Here is a 16,718-nt window from a genome sequence, read left to right as displayed (position 1 = left end):
GTAAAATTAAAATCAAAACCCAGAATAAGATTCATGGACAAGGAAAGATTTAGGCCTTCCAAAAGGAGATACAAAATATTATGATGCTGAACCTAGTTGCATAGAGCTAACTAGAGTTTGGCAGGGGACTTGAGGTGAAGTTTTGTTCCTCTTCAGGATGTAGATAAATGCAGTAGATGCATCTCTGGGTATTTGTGCGTCAGAGTTCACATTGAAAAGTATGTTTAAAAGAACTCTTCATAGCTAGTACATTTTAGAATGTCACGATACTCATGCACAGTCACATCCTCCTGCTGATCTCTGAAATAACTTTGGCCATAGTTTCTGTGCCTTTGTACTGAACTCATTGCTGTTGGTGAACAGTGAGCGTGTTCAAAGTATGCTTACCAAATTGAGCATCTCAGTCCATCAAGGTGCACCTCTACGCCTATTTTTGTACACAGTGGGGGAGTAGATGGGCACCAGGTTCCTAGCTTTTCCAAGAGGGGGCAGTTCAGGTCACGCCTAAAGAGCAAAACTTAGAAGCACTCCACAAAAGCAAGGATAATTTTAAGATGTACATCTCAGGAGTTATAGGGATGTAGAGAAAGTTGATTCTTTTCAATTTAGTTTATGGATTATTATACCAGTTTCAGAAACATAAGTTTAAAATAATTTTTGTTTTAGGCATCTGTTCACCTTTGAGGCTTGGGGTCTTGTTTTGCATTATTTTGGGTTTTTTTCAGTCCACACCTGGGTATCAGTTTGTTGTTTCTTTGTGACAGCAAATATGCAACCTAACTTCTTGCTTTCTTACAGTACAAGAAGAGGCAAACGTCTTGTAGAAATAATATATTAAGATTGCCTGGTGTTGAGTGGTCAGCGTAAAGGATATCATTTTAGGGAAGTGACCAAAACCTCGTATTATGTAGACAGTATTATTGTATACCAAAGTAGGCTGGTTGCAGAAAATAAAAGTATATTCTTTGATTATTGGGTTACCTTTCTTCTGAAGACTAAATCATAACATATTTAATAAAATGTCTGATTACTGCCTAGCTCAGAATGAAATGTGTGGATATTTTTTCTCCTCCTAGGCAAAATTTTTAGCTGCTTTAGGAAGCATAATTACAAAGACAACTGCCATTCCAGAAATAAAGTCATAAGATTTAGGGGGGATTCCCTCTTTCAGGGATTCAGAATCAGTTAATTACATCAGTGAAATAAGCTTAATAATCGGCAAAACTTAAGAACAATTTGAAGGGTTTTTCAATCTCTGAAAAAAAACCAATAAGCATTTGAAGGAGGAAATCAATGTGGAATCCTAAAAGGCTTCTTGTTTCTTTCTCACAGAATTCTAGCTTTCTCTCCGAAGCTCTTTTTCCCGTACATACAACAAAAACTGAAGAGCTGGATCCCTCCTTCAGCCTGCATGAGACCATTGCAAAGGTAACAGAAATGGAGATCTCATTTATATGTACTTTCCTTCACATGGCCAAATTTGAATTTGTTAATAACTTTGAAAGATACTCTATTTTTTCCTGTGAATACTTCGAATGTAGTTAAAAGTTGTGGATTTTTTTTTCACTGAGATTCACCTTTGGTATATTCTTTACTGTTACATTGGTCAACTTGTGTGATAAAAACACTTTTATGTGCAAATGCTTCATTTTATGTGATTCATTTGTATGTGCATGGTTCACATGAAACCTTGGCAGGAGTGGAGGGCATTGAGCCCCACTAGATGGCAGGAAGTAACAAGTTTGTTGCTGTCCATTTTGTCAGCAAAGGGGGTCTCTGAGGGCACCTTTACATGCACAGATGCTTGGTTTTACGAGCTGTCACAGTGTGCTCACATGGGAGGAAGGGGTGGCCATCCCATGATTCTGAAGAGTGCTCTACAGAGGGGACGCTCCCAAAGTTAATGTGTTCTGACTCCCCTCTTGTCACTCCAATATAATACTCCCTCCATGCTATTTATTAATACAATCAAAATTACTCCTTGCTCTAAAGTGCTCTTTCTTTACTCTGTCCACTCAGCAAGCCCTATTTCTACAAAGAGACGTGACTACAAACGAGTCCAACTTAATGGATTCATACACTTCTTCTAACTGGATTTCTTATAAACTAGAGCTATGTAGACCTCACAAACAGATTTCTTTCTTTATTTGGAGCTACTTCTTTTGGAAAAGCAGCTGCTGTTCAAACATTTCTTTTGGCAACAACAAAAATAAATTCTCAAAGATCAGCAATGTGCAGATTTAGCATGTAGGCGGATCAGCATCTTTTGCAAAATACACAGAGATGGATCTTGGGGTTTGGGGGGGTTTGTTTGTTTGTTTGTTTGTTTGCTTGGCGTGGTTTTGGTTTTTTTAAAAGAAGCACATTTTCCAAGACATTCTTTTGAAGCTTGGCAGAGTCTGACAGTTAAGGAACAATTACATGACAAGAGTCTTCTGTGAAGCCCTTTTAATGGAATTGATGGTTTTAAAGCCATCCTTGATGTCAAAGTGACTGGAAAAATTCACCAAATTTCTTCCCAAAGACTGAGGGAAGTAGGTATGTGATTTAGGTATGTGATTATTATTATTAGAAGTTTTATAGCACTGAAAAATCTGTTTTCTATATAGAAAATATGGAATAAACATGTATTTTACAGCTGCTTATGTGAGAGACTTTGTGTTTAAAATTACAGTCTCAGTTCCTTTAGTGACCAGCTGAGACCTGATCTGAATGATTCTGCATCTATTGGAACATGCACAGTAATTGATATTTTTAAGACATTGTTGGTTTATATTTCTTTAAGCTATAAGCTTAAAGCTATACTTTGTCAGATCAAATTGAGAAAATGTTGAATTCAATACAAGAAGGCATACAGGTGCTGGGTGGTGATTATTGTAAAAGGAATATTTACTAAATCGAGAGTTATTCATTCATACCTGGTGGTGGAGATGTTACAGAATTGAGATATCTGGAGAAAAAAAATAAATATCTGAAAAAAGCAAGTGTTAAGAAGTAATATTTATTACAAAAGTTCTTGCGTATTGATGGTTTTATAGTGAAGGAGGGTTTGACCCGGTTTGGGTCTTTTTTGTTATTCAAGAGTATTAGATATGGACAAATCAATTTATCCAAGCTGATTGATTCCAGAAGTTCATGTTACTTCTTGGTTGGCACGTAGCCTCCAGAGTAGGAATAGCTTCGCTAGATAAGAACAAAATTTCATTTGGTACAAAAGTCTACAACTGATAATAGCAAGTACTAGATTCTCAGGGAATAAATATATAAAATCAGGCAATCATAGCATAATACTTCCTCTGGTATACTTTCCCACTTACTGCCAATTGGCAGTGCCCTATTTCTCAGGCTAATAATCACACCCCTACACCAATTTCCAGTTCTGTTACATGTGTAGTTCTCTCTGTCCTTTTGTAATTCATTTACGTTTTGACTTCCATAACATCCCATAGCAACATTTCCCACAATTTAATTCCTTCTTTCCGCCTTTACTTTAAACTTGCTGCTTGCTTCTCTCAGGTTTATCTAGGTTTTTTTCTGCCTTTGGAATGAGAAATAATTAACAAACATGCTCTGTTCACTTTTCGATACCAGTTGCTTTACTTTCTAAACTGTGTTGTGTCAGAGTGTAATAACCAGTTTGAGCTGTCCTCATAGGTAACTCATTCCTGCCTAACAATAAGTTTCATCTCTATTTATGCAGTTGTATAGCATCTCTTTTGCTTTAAGGTAATTAGAACTATGTACCATGTTAAACATGTTGGATCACTGGGGCTCTATAGATTCTGTATGATATTTTCTTCTCTAATCCTTCCTCAATAATCTTCCACGTGCTGTTGGTCTTTTAGACTGCTGTTATCCATTAACTATTCCTGAAGAATTGAGTATTTCTTTCTGCAGTGATATGAGCTAATACATACATCCTGATTGTCTGTATATACTCATATACTCATAGGTTCTTTTCTCCCATGTGCATTACTTCATATTTTCCAACAGCAAGTCTGCCATTTTTCAGCCCAGTGTTCAAATATTGTGGGATACAGGTCAAGAAGGACAGAAAGAATGAGTATCTTTCAGTCTTGGTAGTAAACTTACACTTACTTACACTTAGTGTGCTTAGCGTTCGATTTGATGAAACTCATTTGCCACTGCGTATCGCTTGCAGTGTTCTTTGCTTGTATGGCCACTGAAGCTGGTGGAAAAGCTTATCCTGGTTTTGGCAGGAAATTATTTCAGGCTCTTCATCTTCCAAAGGAAATACAGCTTTAATGATTTTTATTTTTTTTTTCTATGTGAATGGCTTGATACTAGGTAACAATGGAAGAATTTCAACATAAATTTTTACGTGAGGTTCTGTGTAAGAACAAATAATCTGCTAATTGTGGCTTATGCTCTCTGAAGACAGTAGTTACCTTAATTTCATGACCACTTTGAAAAGGAGGAGATTGCTGAATGTGGCAGGTGAAATGAATGTGAAATGTGCAGCTATTAAGGAGATAGATCTGTAATCTGAGTGCTTAGAAGATCTAATTTGTCAGAACGCTTGTCAGATCAATTTATCTTAGATCCTGGCACTTTAAAGGTGAATTTAGGGTAGATTGCTGCAAGGCCCAGGCTGATCTGAAAGATTCAGAGAAGAGAAATATGTAGGTTTCCTAGTGGTGAAGAACCAAGACATTCATTACAGCAGCATGTTGCAGTACAAAATTTAGTGGTATCTTAAGTGAGATTTGCAGACCTTGTAATTTCAAGTGTGTTTTATAATACATATGTCAAGTATTAAAATGGAGAAAGGTGTGCCTGTGAGGCAGAGAATGGATTTTGCCATCAGACCAGAAGTCAGGTGAAACTCCATTGTTATCAAGTGCATACTCAGAAAAGTATGTGCTATTTTTCAGTAAGTTTCATCAGTGTTATTCAGCACGGTGTTTCATGGTACCTAGGCAATTGGAGGTATTAACGAGTTTGAAAATACTTTTGTGTTATGAGGTATGCTCACTAGAGTGGCCTAATAAGACTGGGATTATACAGTTGTAAAAGCTTTAATGGCAGTCCCCCAACAGGGAGTGCCACTGGAGCCACTTACCCACTATCAGCCATGGCATAATAATAACCTTTTATTGATTTTTACTTTGGCAGGCACCAAAGTGTTGAAAGGTATGCCAGAAGTGACATAATTGGTTTTATGATGAGTTATGGGTGCTGACAGATAACTCTTGAGAAAATTATTAGCGATCCTGATTATTCTACACTTCAATTATGGAGCTGTATAAAGTAGAACTAACTACCATAATGCAATTAACTTCTAAACATGAAATAAAACAGCAATAGGGAGGAATATTTCCTTTTCTAGGGGACATAAAGGTGTTTTTTGTGTAACATACTGTAGTATTTCCATTTTTTAAAAAATATAAACACTTCCAAGAGGATGACAGATAGTTTCTTTTCTTGAAGCAAATAGAATGAAAAGTACTGGACTGCAGAACTGTTGATAAATGAAATTCATGTTTAGATCACAGATAAGGTACAGCACAGGTATGTTGATTTGAGGAATTCTCTAACAGGATCATATTGTTCTGTTCTTTTGGAGCATGGGAGGGATATATATTCCCATTTACCCATTGTCTAGTCCCCTTAATTCTCCAATACAAGCATAGACAATAGTCATTCATCTTGACAATACAATGATATCCATAACTTTGGTAGTTCCTTTCTCTGTAATCTCCCTAAAAATGAAAATCTGTGGTTTGGTGCATACTACCTCTGCTAAATATTTTCAGCTTCCTGCACGTTATCTGCAAATATGCACTTTTTTTTTTATGCTTCTGTACTGAAAAAGCTAAACGTAACCATGGATATATCTATAAAACTGATATAGAAAATTGTAATAAATTATTGAAATTTTGTATTTATGAAACATAAGATAATATAACATACCTAAATTAAGATGAAGGTGCCAAACCCTTACAATCCCAAAGACTGAGAGTAGATTTTGAATCAGTAGAATAATACTATGAAGAACAGTATTAATGCTGTTTCCTGCCAGAGTTCAAAATCAAAAGAAAATCTCATTGTAGTCAGCAGCTTGAAATTTCTTTGCATTTCATTGAAGCATCTGTTGTGGTTTTGGCAGGGATGCAATCTCCATAATATCAAGTGGAAACACTTTCACAAACCATGTACAGCATGTCTATGTTGCAAAGTTTTACCAGAAACATTTCTGCCAGCATATTATTCCTGGCATAGTTGTTTCAGCAGAGTACATTCACATTCATGTGCCATTCCCACTACACCATGCCCTTTTTGGTATCAGATTGTTCTTGAAAAGCTGCGTGGCATTGTGCTTAGGCATCCCAGTGGCCTCTGCATCAAGGCAGCTGGGTTTCCATTGATGCATCTTCCTTTTTCATTTAAAAATTTCCTCTGCATAGAACTAGAGGATTTGGCAGAATTGTTTAAAATTTCCAAGCAGCAGAGACAGAATATTACTGTGGTCAGAGTTACAGCACTTAATGTGCTAAAGTGCTTGTGTGGCAGATGCAGAATGAATCTGAGATATTCAGAAAGCAGAAGTCTGATGCACCCAAGTATATTCCATATCCAAGCCAAGCCCAGAAAACCATTTATCCTTGGAAGACCCAGGCTAATATATGGCAGCCTTCCCCCTGCATCACTCTGTGGTTTGCTAACTGGAAATTTTGGCTATGCCATGATTTCTGTCATGAAAATGTGACTCTTTGGGGTGTCAGTTTCCACAGGTAATTTCTCCAGTTAACTTTCTTCAGTGATGTATTCCTTTTGATCTAATTTTTTAAATTCCCGTCTTCAATCGCGTATGTCTGACTTTCACATAATTTCTCAGTTTGTTCATCATCATGCCTCCAAAGACATGAGTTCTGCGCAGACCAACAGAACTCTGATGTCTTTTTAAAGACAAATTATGTTATGATTTTGTATGTCCAGAACAAATTATCCAAGGCTCCAGCCAACAAATGGGGTTATGGACCAGAGGTAGATGACAGAGTTGCTGAATGACATTGATGTAATGGCAGCACAGCTCTCAATGTATGAAGTGAGAACCAGACTGGGGGACCTGATTAATATCCGTATTTGAGACAATCTGCTGTTGATACTGAATTTTTAGATGTGGAGTTTGATATTGGTTTGAAGACATCAGAATTGTCTGCAGTATCATTTGGATGCTCTGTCACACATAAAAGCACCTGTATTGGTTATTGGGTTTTTTGCCTGAGAAATTGCAGGATGACATGGGGCATCTCTTGATTTTTCTGTTTCTCCTCCCACAGCTGGCAGCTGCTTCAGCAGCTCTCATCTGCTGTAAGGTGATGTAGCAGCATAGGTGCAGTGTAATGTGCCAATAGCCAGGTAGTCTTTCTGTAACTTAAATGACTTGCTTTGCTTTACTGATCAGCCTCTCATATACTGGTTCTGAGCATCTTACTGGTATTTATGGCTTAATGGTATTTCAGATGTGCAAAGCAGAACCATGTTGTGTGTGGTGACAGTCTGACTGAATTCACACAAAACCAAACTTGTCCAAATTTTTCTGCAAGGCAGCACAGGCATATTTCACAGAAATGGTTTGATTTAGCACATATTCTCTTAAGCACACAAGTGAGAGTTTTTGTTTTACCTTTAGCTTTCTTGCATGAAAGAACATATAATCCAGTTCAAGCAGAGGGTAAATACAGACCTGCTGAAATCTCCCTTCTGACAACGTGTATTTTATTCTGTGGCTATTGTCAGCAGCAATAAAAACAAGAGCAATCTGGTGATATAAACTGGCACAGTAACTTTGGGGATGGTGTATGAATTGTGGTGAACAGCATTCAAGGGAAAAAAAGCTGTCTGGGGATTTTCTGAGCATTAGATGTGAAAGAGGTGACTTTGCTGTTAAAGACATGAGGTGTTCTGACAGACAGTCATACTGTGTTTGGCCAGACAGCATATTCTTTACCTGCTCTAGCCTAGTTAGGGTAGATATGCTTAGAATTTTTCAGTAGTTCTTTGTTCCTAAAAGCAAGTAGCCTCAAGGAGTCTTGCACTTTATACTTGAACTCTGATGGATAAAGACTAGGTAATAAAAATAAGTTGAAATTGCAGAACCCCTGGTAAAAATTTGATGAACCAGCTGCACTGTCCAACACAACTTCACTTGGTGCAGTCAAGTATTAAAAAACAATCCCATACCACTACCTGCCTGAACTTTTCCACATCTTTCCTGCTAATAACTCCTTCAAAATGGAAGAAGCGTTACAGGACAGAACTAATTCCCTTTCCTCCTGTGCCATTTATTCATGAAGTTGTGGAAAGATGTCAAGACTTGAGTATTCCAAGGTAATAGTTTCTGGGCTTCTTTTTGAGTGGCTGGAATTTAATGTTTTCAGCTGAGAGAGCTCTGACAACTATGAAAATACCAAAATGACCGTGCAACTGTGGCTCAAATAAACAAGAGGAGCTGAATGAACATGAAAACAGCCATCATTAGGAGCATCTTTTGTGCGGAAACCATTCCCATGGATTGTCTCTGTACAGTCCTAACTGTTCAGTTCTCTGGCTGTCAGAAGAGAATTAATTCTATATTCCTTAAATCTTTTTGATATTGCAGCAAGACTTATATGTTCTTTTAAAAAAGTTAGCATTGGCTTCTGTCAATGTTTCCGAACCAGATTGCTGTTTAGAACCACACAGTTCCTGAATTCCTCTTTTAGACCTAAATTTTACTCAGTTTCTCTCAAGATTTGTCTGTCGAGTGTTAGTGAAAAAGAAAAAAATACCATTGCATCATTTTTCAAGCTAGACTTGCAATTTAAGTGAAACAAGCAAATACATGTCAACTCCATCTGATCCAATCAAACACAGGATAAACATATAAGTTCATACATAATGTATCATTTTAAATCTTATGATAGAAACCCAAGGCTGGTGTTGTTTATACATCTTATGGAAGATATTTTTTAATCCAAATTACAGCAATCCGACTAAGCAAAAGAAGGTATGTAGGAATGAGAGGAAGCATTGTTTAATCCTCATTTTATATATGAGAAAATGAAATACCATGGGTCAAAAATGGTACTTACGATAACTGTAATCTCCTCACCTGAATTCAGCATTAACTTGCAGAATCTGGTGATTTGTCTGACACCGTAGGCAAAGACTGGGGCATATTTCAAAGCTGAAGCTAGATTTCTGAAGTTGGAATTTAGCACGTGTTTGGGATTTGCTGGAATTTCAACTCTGGCTGTGACCAACTGGGCAGTTTTCTACTATGCACTCAGCCATGTGAGTGCCTGTGTTAGTGGGACTTACCTGGCTTGGAAAGCAGTTACGTTGCCTGCGGCAATGCCTTCATTTCCAGTGCCTTATTTTGGTTATGTTGAGATTTGTCATCTGCCTGCATCTCTAGCTGGTTACCGAGTGCTGCATTGGTGACAGACTCTCAGCAAAGATGCTCATGACAGATGTCTTATTTTGGTTTTTTTGTTTGTTTGTTGTTTTTGTTTTTTTTTTTTCTCCCTGCTGGCTGATGATCATGACACTAAAAAGAAGCCACTGCATATTTCTCACACAAGTCAAATGATTGTTTCCAATTTGTCTAACAGTGGTTTTGTACTGAATGATGGGAAAATTTATTTTATATCCATAGCTTTTATTTTGAAAACATAAGTTTGTTACGAGCGATATCAAATAATTGGATATATTCATGCATTTTTTAAGGCATGTCAACACCTATGTTTATATCCAACCATTGAAATCCCACAACTGAAAAAACAAACTCAAGCTTGCTACTCATTTAATAGGTAGAAATATGCCTGGGGTTATTTTAATTTTCCCCTATGTTTCCCACTATCCTATTCTTCACTCAGTTACTGAATGTATCAGAGTATAATTTTGTTAATCCATTCTTTAGCATCAGTACTACCATAGACATTTGTTGTTGGTTAACAAATACTCCATCTTACAGAGGTTCAATCTTTATTCTTGGCATACTTGTACTGACTTTTGTGGCTGTGCAAGGAAAATGTGTTTTTCCTTAAACAAGGCCCTAGCATTCTAGAAAAATAGTTCCTTTGGGTACTCTAAAAGTATCTTGTCTGTTGTATTATCTCACTGTGTTAACTCTTTTCTGTCTTCAGATCTTTTGACAAAGATGTCAAATCAGACAATGCTTTCCGCAGTGTGTGTCTCTTAAAACACTGTTTCTACTAACAGTAATGTAGTAGTGACTTTTTATTTATTTTTTTTTTTTTAATTTAACATAATCCAATTTGCATATGAGTGAATAGGAGGTCAAGTCATTGGAACTTAAGCATCTGCTTAAGTGCTTTTTAACAAGAGATGGAAATAGCTGCTTAAGTACTATGAATGAATTAATGGGTTTTGCAAACAACTTGCAGAAATACCTGGGGAAATACAGCTGCCAAGATGTATGTTTGTTTGTTCATTTTATTTTTTAGACCATACTTACAACTTCCTTTAGTGTACAGTTGTACAATGTATTTTTGACATGTTTTGTCTTTATTTTACTCCATGACATAGCTACAAACACATCAGAGTTTTACAGATGCTGAAGTTTCCTTCATGAGCTCAGTTCTGAATTCAAAACCAGATTTTCAAGAGTTTGGTTTCCCTTAAGGAATTTTAAAATGTCAGAATTTTCCAGTATGCTTAGCCCAATCCACAGTATTCTAAATCTTGTCTTTAAATGTCAACACCTATTTTAGCATCAAACTGATAGCTGAACTCTGCTGGAACCATCCTCTTGGTGCTGAGCAGTTCTTGGGATTGTGACCATCCAGAGAGGGGAGTGTAAGACCAAAATTAAATGTCTATACAGTGAATAAGAAGAAATGTGTACTAGAAAAAAGCTCCTAAGAACCAGCCCATCATGCTCTGACTTGCGGCATGCTTGCAGGAACCTAATAGAAAAAATTAAGCACAAACTCATGTCTGAATAAAAACTGTACTCTCTTCTTGAGCATTGGAGCCTGAACAAGGGCTATTTACTATGGTAGTCATTTTGGCATGTGGAGCTCTAACTCTGCTGGAAAGCACACGCCCTCTAAGAATTACCTTCAATGTAAAAACTTCATACATCGTGGAAGCTAGGACTGCCACTTGCCACACTAATCGTTAGGATGCAAATGCACACTCCTCTTTTTTTGTTGTTCTTTTTCCAGAATCAGTGAAATTCAGATTCTTTGCTCCATCTTCACTGTTAGGGATGTATGATACAGGCATCTAGAATGGCCTGTAGCCTAGACACACTATAGTATACTTTTGGGTAATGGAAGTTGCAGATTTGAGTTCTTCGGACCATAGAAGGAAAGAAACTGGTCCAAAGGTTAAACAAGCTTGAATATGCAGATAAAGGTGCTTCTATAAATCCTTCTAAATACTTGTCAGGTTAGATATAGAATTTCTGTTAAAAAGACTTGTCAAATTTTTGGAAGGTTAGCCCTTAATTACTGGTCAAGAGGCAAAAATAAACAGCTGGAACTTCAGATTTTAATATGTTGCACGATGAAATTCTCTACTTCCATTTTACAGTCAATGTGGCAGTAATAGGAGTGACTGGGCCAGTTTCAAAAGCCCTACTCTTTGATGCCTTCATTGCAGATGTGCTGTGAAAATCTGATTCCAGTGGCAGATAATCTTTATTCGAAATTCTTGTTCTGAATTGTTTTGTAAGTCTGGTTGTATATGAGAAACCTGATGTACTCTTGTCCTGGTTTCAGCTGAGAGGATTGATTTTTCTTCATAGTAGCTAGTGTGGGGATACGTTTTGGATTTGTGCTGGAGACAGCATTGATAATATAGAGATGTTTTTGTTCTATGGACTTATTGTTGAGCAGTGTTTACACGGGGCCAAGGCCTTTTCTGCTTCTTGCACTGCCCTGCCAGCGGGATGGCTGGGGGTGGACAAGAAGTTGGGAGGAGACACAGACAGGACAGGTGACCCAAACTGACCAAAGGGATATTCCATACTATATGACGTCATGCTCAGTTTATAAGGAGCTTGGGGGAAGAGAGAGGGGGGGGCGGCGGCGTTCGGAGCAATGGCGTTTGTCTTCCCAAGTAACCGTTACGCGTGACAGAGCCCTGCTTTCCTGGAGATGGCTGAACACCTGCCTGCCCATGGGAAGTGGTGAACGAATTCCTTGCTTTGCTTGTGCGCGCAGCTTTTGCTTTACCTATTAAGCTGTTTTTATCTCAACCCATGAGTTTTCTCACTTTAACTCTTCCAATTCTCTTCCCCATCCTGATGAGGGGGAGTGAACGAGCGGCTGCGTGGTGCTCAGCTGCCGGCTGGGGTAAAACCACGACAACTCTCAGTGATAAAAATCTTAAAGATGTTTTTGTAACATACTTCGATCTATGAAACTGTAGTTTGCTCTTGTCCTTTGTTTTCTTTTAATCTGTCTCCTAATATGTTCGTATGCAGGTGTTTAAATGGGCTATAACTGAAACAGTACAATTATAGCTTTTCTAATAGCATGAATTGAAGACTATCTTTTCAAATACAATTGGACAATGTGAAGAAATTTTGTAAAGTATAAAAGTTGTGAGACAAAACTAGTGAATACTTTAAAAAAAAAATATGATTAGTCAAGAAAGAATATAAGCTAAAGGTATTACAAAATCCCCGGAAGAACATCTTGTTTATTGATCTGGTTTTATTATGAGCATGGTCAATAACAATAAAAAAAAATACTGCCAGTTTGCTGAGACAGTCCGGCATTAAAGCAGCTAAGATTAGACCAATTAACTTTAGACTAAGAATAGTTGATTATCCTTAAGCTAAAATTATAAAATTAGTAGAAGTGTCTCTCAGAGAGTTATGGACCGAAGATCCTATATCAGAAACAGTGGGGATGGTTAAACTAACTCTTTCTTCTTTTTTCAGTATTACACGATGGAAGAGATCATCTTGGAATTATATCAGAGTTTGGGTTTATGATCCGTTCAGCACCTTTGAGAAGAGAAAGGTTCTGCTAAGCAGTGATTACGAGTAGGGAATACTGTCTGTGTCTCTGTTTCACCTCTGTGAGCCTGAAACCAGATCTTAGTTCAGTTGTATTATAAAAGCAGTTTATAATTCTCTGCCCCAGAAAATAAGTGATAATTGCATTGAAAGAATTTAGTCTAAGGATGTAGTTTAGGAAAGCAAAACCCACCTTCTTGAGTGGATTGGTCCTGAAGAAATGCCTGAATAGGGCTTTCTGGCTGCCAGAGTCAACGTGGTAGGTAAGAGTGTTCCCTTGGATAGCAAGAAGGGGCAGAACGAAATAAGCTTGGACTTGTACTGGTCAGTTTTGCCTTTGGGACTTATGAGCTCAAGTATGATCCTTTCCATTTCCATTTGAGTCCAACAGAATAGATTCAAGCCCATGTGTTAACATAATGTGTGAGATTTAGTCAGCCAGCAGGAGGCCAGGGGCTGGGTATAATCTGTAGCAATCTAACTACAAAGCCAAAGCAATATAAAAGATGTACTTTCCTACAGTGGAAAGGATATTCCTATTTCATAAGCAGAGATCATATACTGGCTATGAAGCTATTTTTTATTTTAATATCTTCTTGTAAAACTAACGGCCAGGAGTTTCATAAATTGCAGCCTAATTCCAACCATACACATATAAAAATGATTTTGAAAGATACAGCATCTGTATTATCTATTGAAATAATTTTAGTTCAAAATTTAAACTAATATAACAAAGTATAGCATCTGGACCTAAAGATGCTTTAAGAAAAGTGTCCAGTAAACAATAAATGAAAAGCAACATTTCACAAGGATAGAAAAAAAGAAGGTTAGAAATTGTTCTGGAATAACAGAACAATGTAGAAGTAGAGATAAAGTTTTATTGTTGACCTTATTTTGAATAAATTTATGTCCTGAATGATCCTTTCTTTGAAGAATCATTCATGAAAAAGTAGTGTTTTCTTATAGTTATGCAATAATTTTTGAATCTCAAAGACTTCTCGTCATTTCAGTAGATGAATGGATAGCCCATTGATTTTGTTGCTTAGATATGTCAGTAGTATATGTACATGGATAATGCATGTGTGTATTCTGAGATAATTGTAAAGTTTACTTAATCTGTTTCAAATTACTACAGATAAGCAATAAAATAAACTCCATTTTGCTAATGTCAGATGTGATCCATCAGCATTTATGTGCTTAAATCTTTAGAAGAATGAAACTGAAGGGAGAACATTCACTTTCTTGTGACAAAATAGTTCTAATTTTTAAATGGTCAAATAAATAGCAATACTTTTGCATCTGACTGATGAGGATGACGTTAAGACTATTTACTTCAATTTTCATTAGGGTTTTTTTTTCTGATCAAATTTAATGCAAACATTGTGATTATCTTTTGTTAATAACTTATGATACCCTCCTTTCATTCTGATGGGGCCAGGAATGTGCGGGTTTTATTATTTGGGTAATGAAACTGAGAAATATGTAAATGAATACTGACACAATTCATCAATATATATTGTAGTCAAGGAGAGCAATTTGCCCAAAGATCATAGCCTGTCCAGCCATTTATCTCAAACTTGCCTGGATGGGGAGAATAGCCTGGCTAATCCATCAAAATTCATGAAAGCTCACTGGAATTTTGGAGCATCCAGTAAAAAAAATTGGCTGTGCAATCAAGGTAAGATGAAAATTGACATGTATTAAGGATGATACAAGTCAGCATTGTCAGAAATGAATGTTTGTTTCAAATGTAATTAAAGTATCAAAATAGTTTGTGAATACAAACTGATTTTAATCCTCTTAGAGTGAATGTGACTTCTTGTTACACTAAAACACGATGCCTTTCTGATCAACAGCATTGTATCAGCACAGCCTTTTTAATTTGGAGTGACACAAACTTAGAGGATTCACTTCAACTTGGATAAGTGTTCAAAAGTTCTGATATTTAAATAACTCAGTGGAAAAATTTGGGCAGTGACTCTCAGGGAAATGGCCGACCTTTATTGATTACTACCCCAATCCTGTAAAAAATGCCACCAAAAAAACCCCCACAGATACTACCAATTGTTACTTCCCCCCTTCTGTTTTTTTCACATGACAAGCATAAAAATGTAATTGCTGGTTTTGGTTTTCTTAATGAGTTTTTAAGTCTTTTTTTTTTTTTTTTTTAATTAAAGCACTTAGCACTTTTACTGGCTTAATTGGGCTATGTATACATACACACACAGTCTTCACAAAATCCAAATACTTTGACAGAAAAAAAAAGAGGTTAAAGATTGTCTACTCAGTGATATTTTCTGTATTTTAGAAGATATTTTAAATGTAACACAATTTCTTTTAAACAATATTCAAATCCACAAAAGCTCAGCTTTCTAGCCCAACGTACTTACAGTTGTACAGTACACAAACTGGCAGACTTTTTATCACAACTTTCCAAAATATCTAAGACAACAAAAAATCAAACAAAAATTCACTGGCTTCTGCTCAAATTAGCTTATTGCTGCACTATTACATGATTCTAGGGAGTTTATTGCTTATTTTTTTTAAAAAGAGTTTTAGATCACAAAAGTGATGACTGGGTAATTTTAATTTTTTTTTTTATTTCCTCTGTGAGTTTTTTCCTTGCTATATCGTTTTGCAGAATGTAATTTTAAATAACATTGTTGCATCTGTCAAGGTGCCAGCCTGTGTTAATCATACAGATTTCGCTTTTTAAAACTCATAATCAGTGCTGTCTGTCAGATAAATGAATATGATGTGAACAGATGAGTCCAGATCTAATTTCCATTATATTACTAGTTCAGTGCACTTCAGTGGAGTTCACTCTGGCTTCAACCAGTATAAGAGCCAATGGTCTACATGAAGAGCGCATATAAAGAAAATATTGGTCGGACTTTTAGCTGCTCACAAAGCAGTGAGCCCATAAGTGCAGATACACTCTTGGATTTTCAGGTGCAAAATAAGAGGCAGCAGCTGCAAATATAATTCATTATATTTCAAAATAAAATGCGTAGTTTTGTTCTGCTTTGTGAATATAAGAACTATTTGGGAATTAAATTATCAGCCATATTCTGCATCCCATCAGTAATCATCCAGTACTACGCCACATTGACGCTGCTGTGCTTGAGAGAGGAATTCAGTCCCAAGCTTAAAAGGAAGCAGAGGAGCACTCTGAAGACAAACGACTAAATACTTATATTTATGCAACTGAAAAGCTTGATTAGGCTCAGTGGGATAAATGCTCTGCTACAGAAGTTTTAGGTATCATAAAAAAGTAAAATTGATCGAATCAACATAAAAAGAGATAAAGATCCTTTTTCTGTTCTTTATTTTCACTTGAAATATGGAGAACATTCCCTTGTATAAGGAGAGCTTGTGGCTCAGCACACTATGACCTTTTATTTTTGGATTTTGTTTTAGGATGAGAGGATTTGGCAAATGAGTTTTCTAATAGAAAGTCCACATCTAATGTAAGGAATAATATAAATATAATTAAAGTAAAACAATATCTATAAGTACTTAAAGATGTAGTAACCATAAAAGTTTTACTGTTACACATCTTGTTTTTAATAACTTATTTACCTTACTATGGAAGAACAGTACTGGAATTTTTTTTAGTCCAACTTTTTTCCTATTTTTAAAAGTATCTCAGTAAAAATAAAAGTTCTCAAAATAACAAGAAATGCTTGCTTCCCCCTGTCTTTGATACATCACT

General features: G+C 36.4%; 1 protein-coding gene across 8 annotated transcripts in view; it reads left to right on the top strand.

The window, feature by feature from the left end:
• NAALADL2 (N-acetylated alpha-linked acidic dipeptidase like 2) overlaps positions 1-16,718 on the top strand; it is a 488,624-nt gene that overhangs the window by 422,054 nt on the left and 49,852 nt on the right. For all 8 annotated transcript variants that reach the window (XM_075761534.1, XM_075761530.1, XM_075761531.1 and 5 more), the window contains one exon: positions 1,333-1,428. In XM_075761534.1, coding sequence (XP_075617649.1) covers positions 1,333-1,428 — 96 coding nt within the window. The remainder of the gene's footprint in view (positions 1-1,332; positions 1,429-16,718) is intronic.

This window comes from Balearica regulorum, chromosome 9 (genome assembly GCF_011004875.1).
Source record: "Balearica regulorum gibbericeps isolate bBalReg1 chromosome 9, bBalReg1.pri, whole genome shotgun sequence".
In the NCBI taxonomy this organism is placed as follows: domain Eukaryota; kingdom Metazoa; phylum Chordata; class Aves; order Gruiformes; family Gruidae; genus Balearica; species Balearica regulorum.
This window is presented reverse-complemented; position numbering and strand designations above follow the sequence as displayed.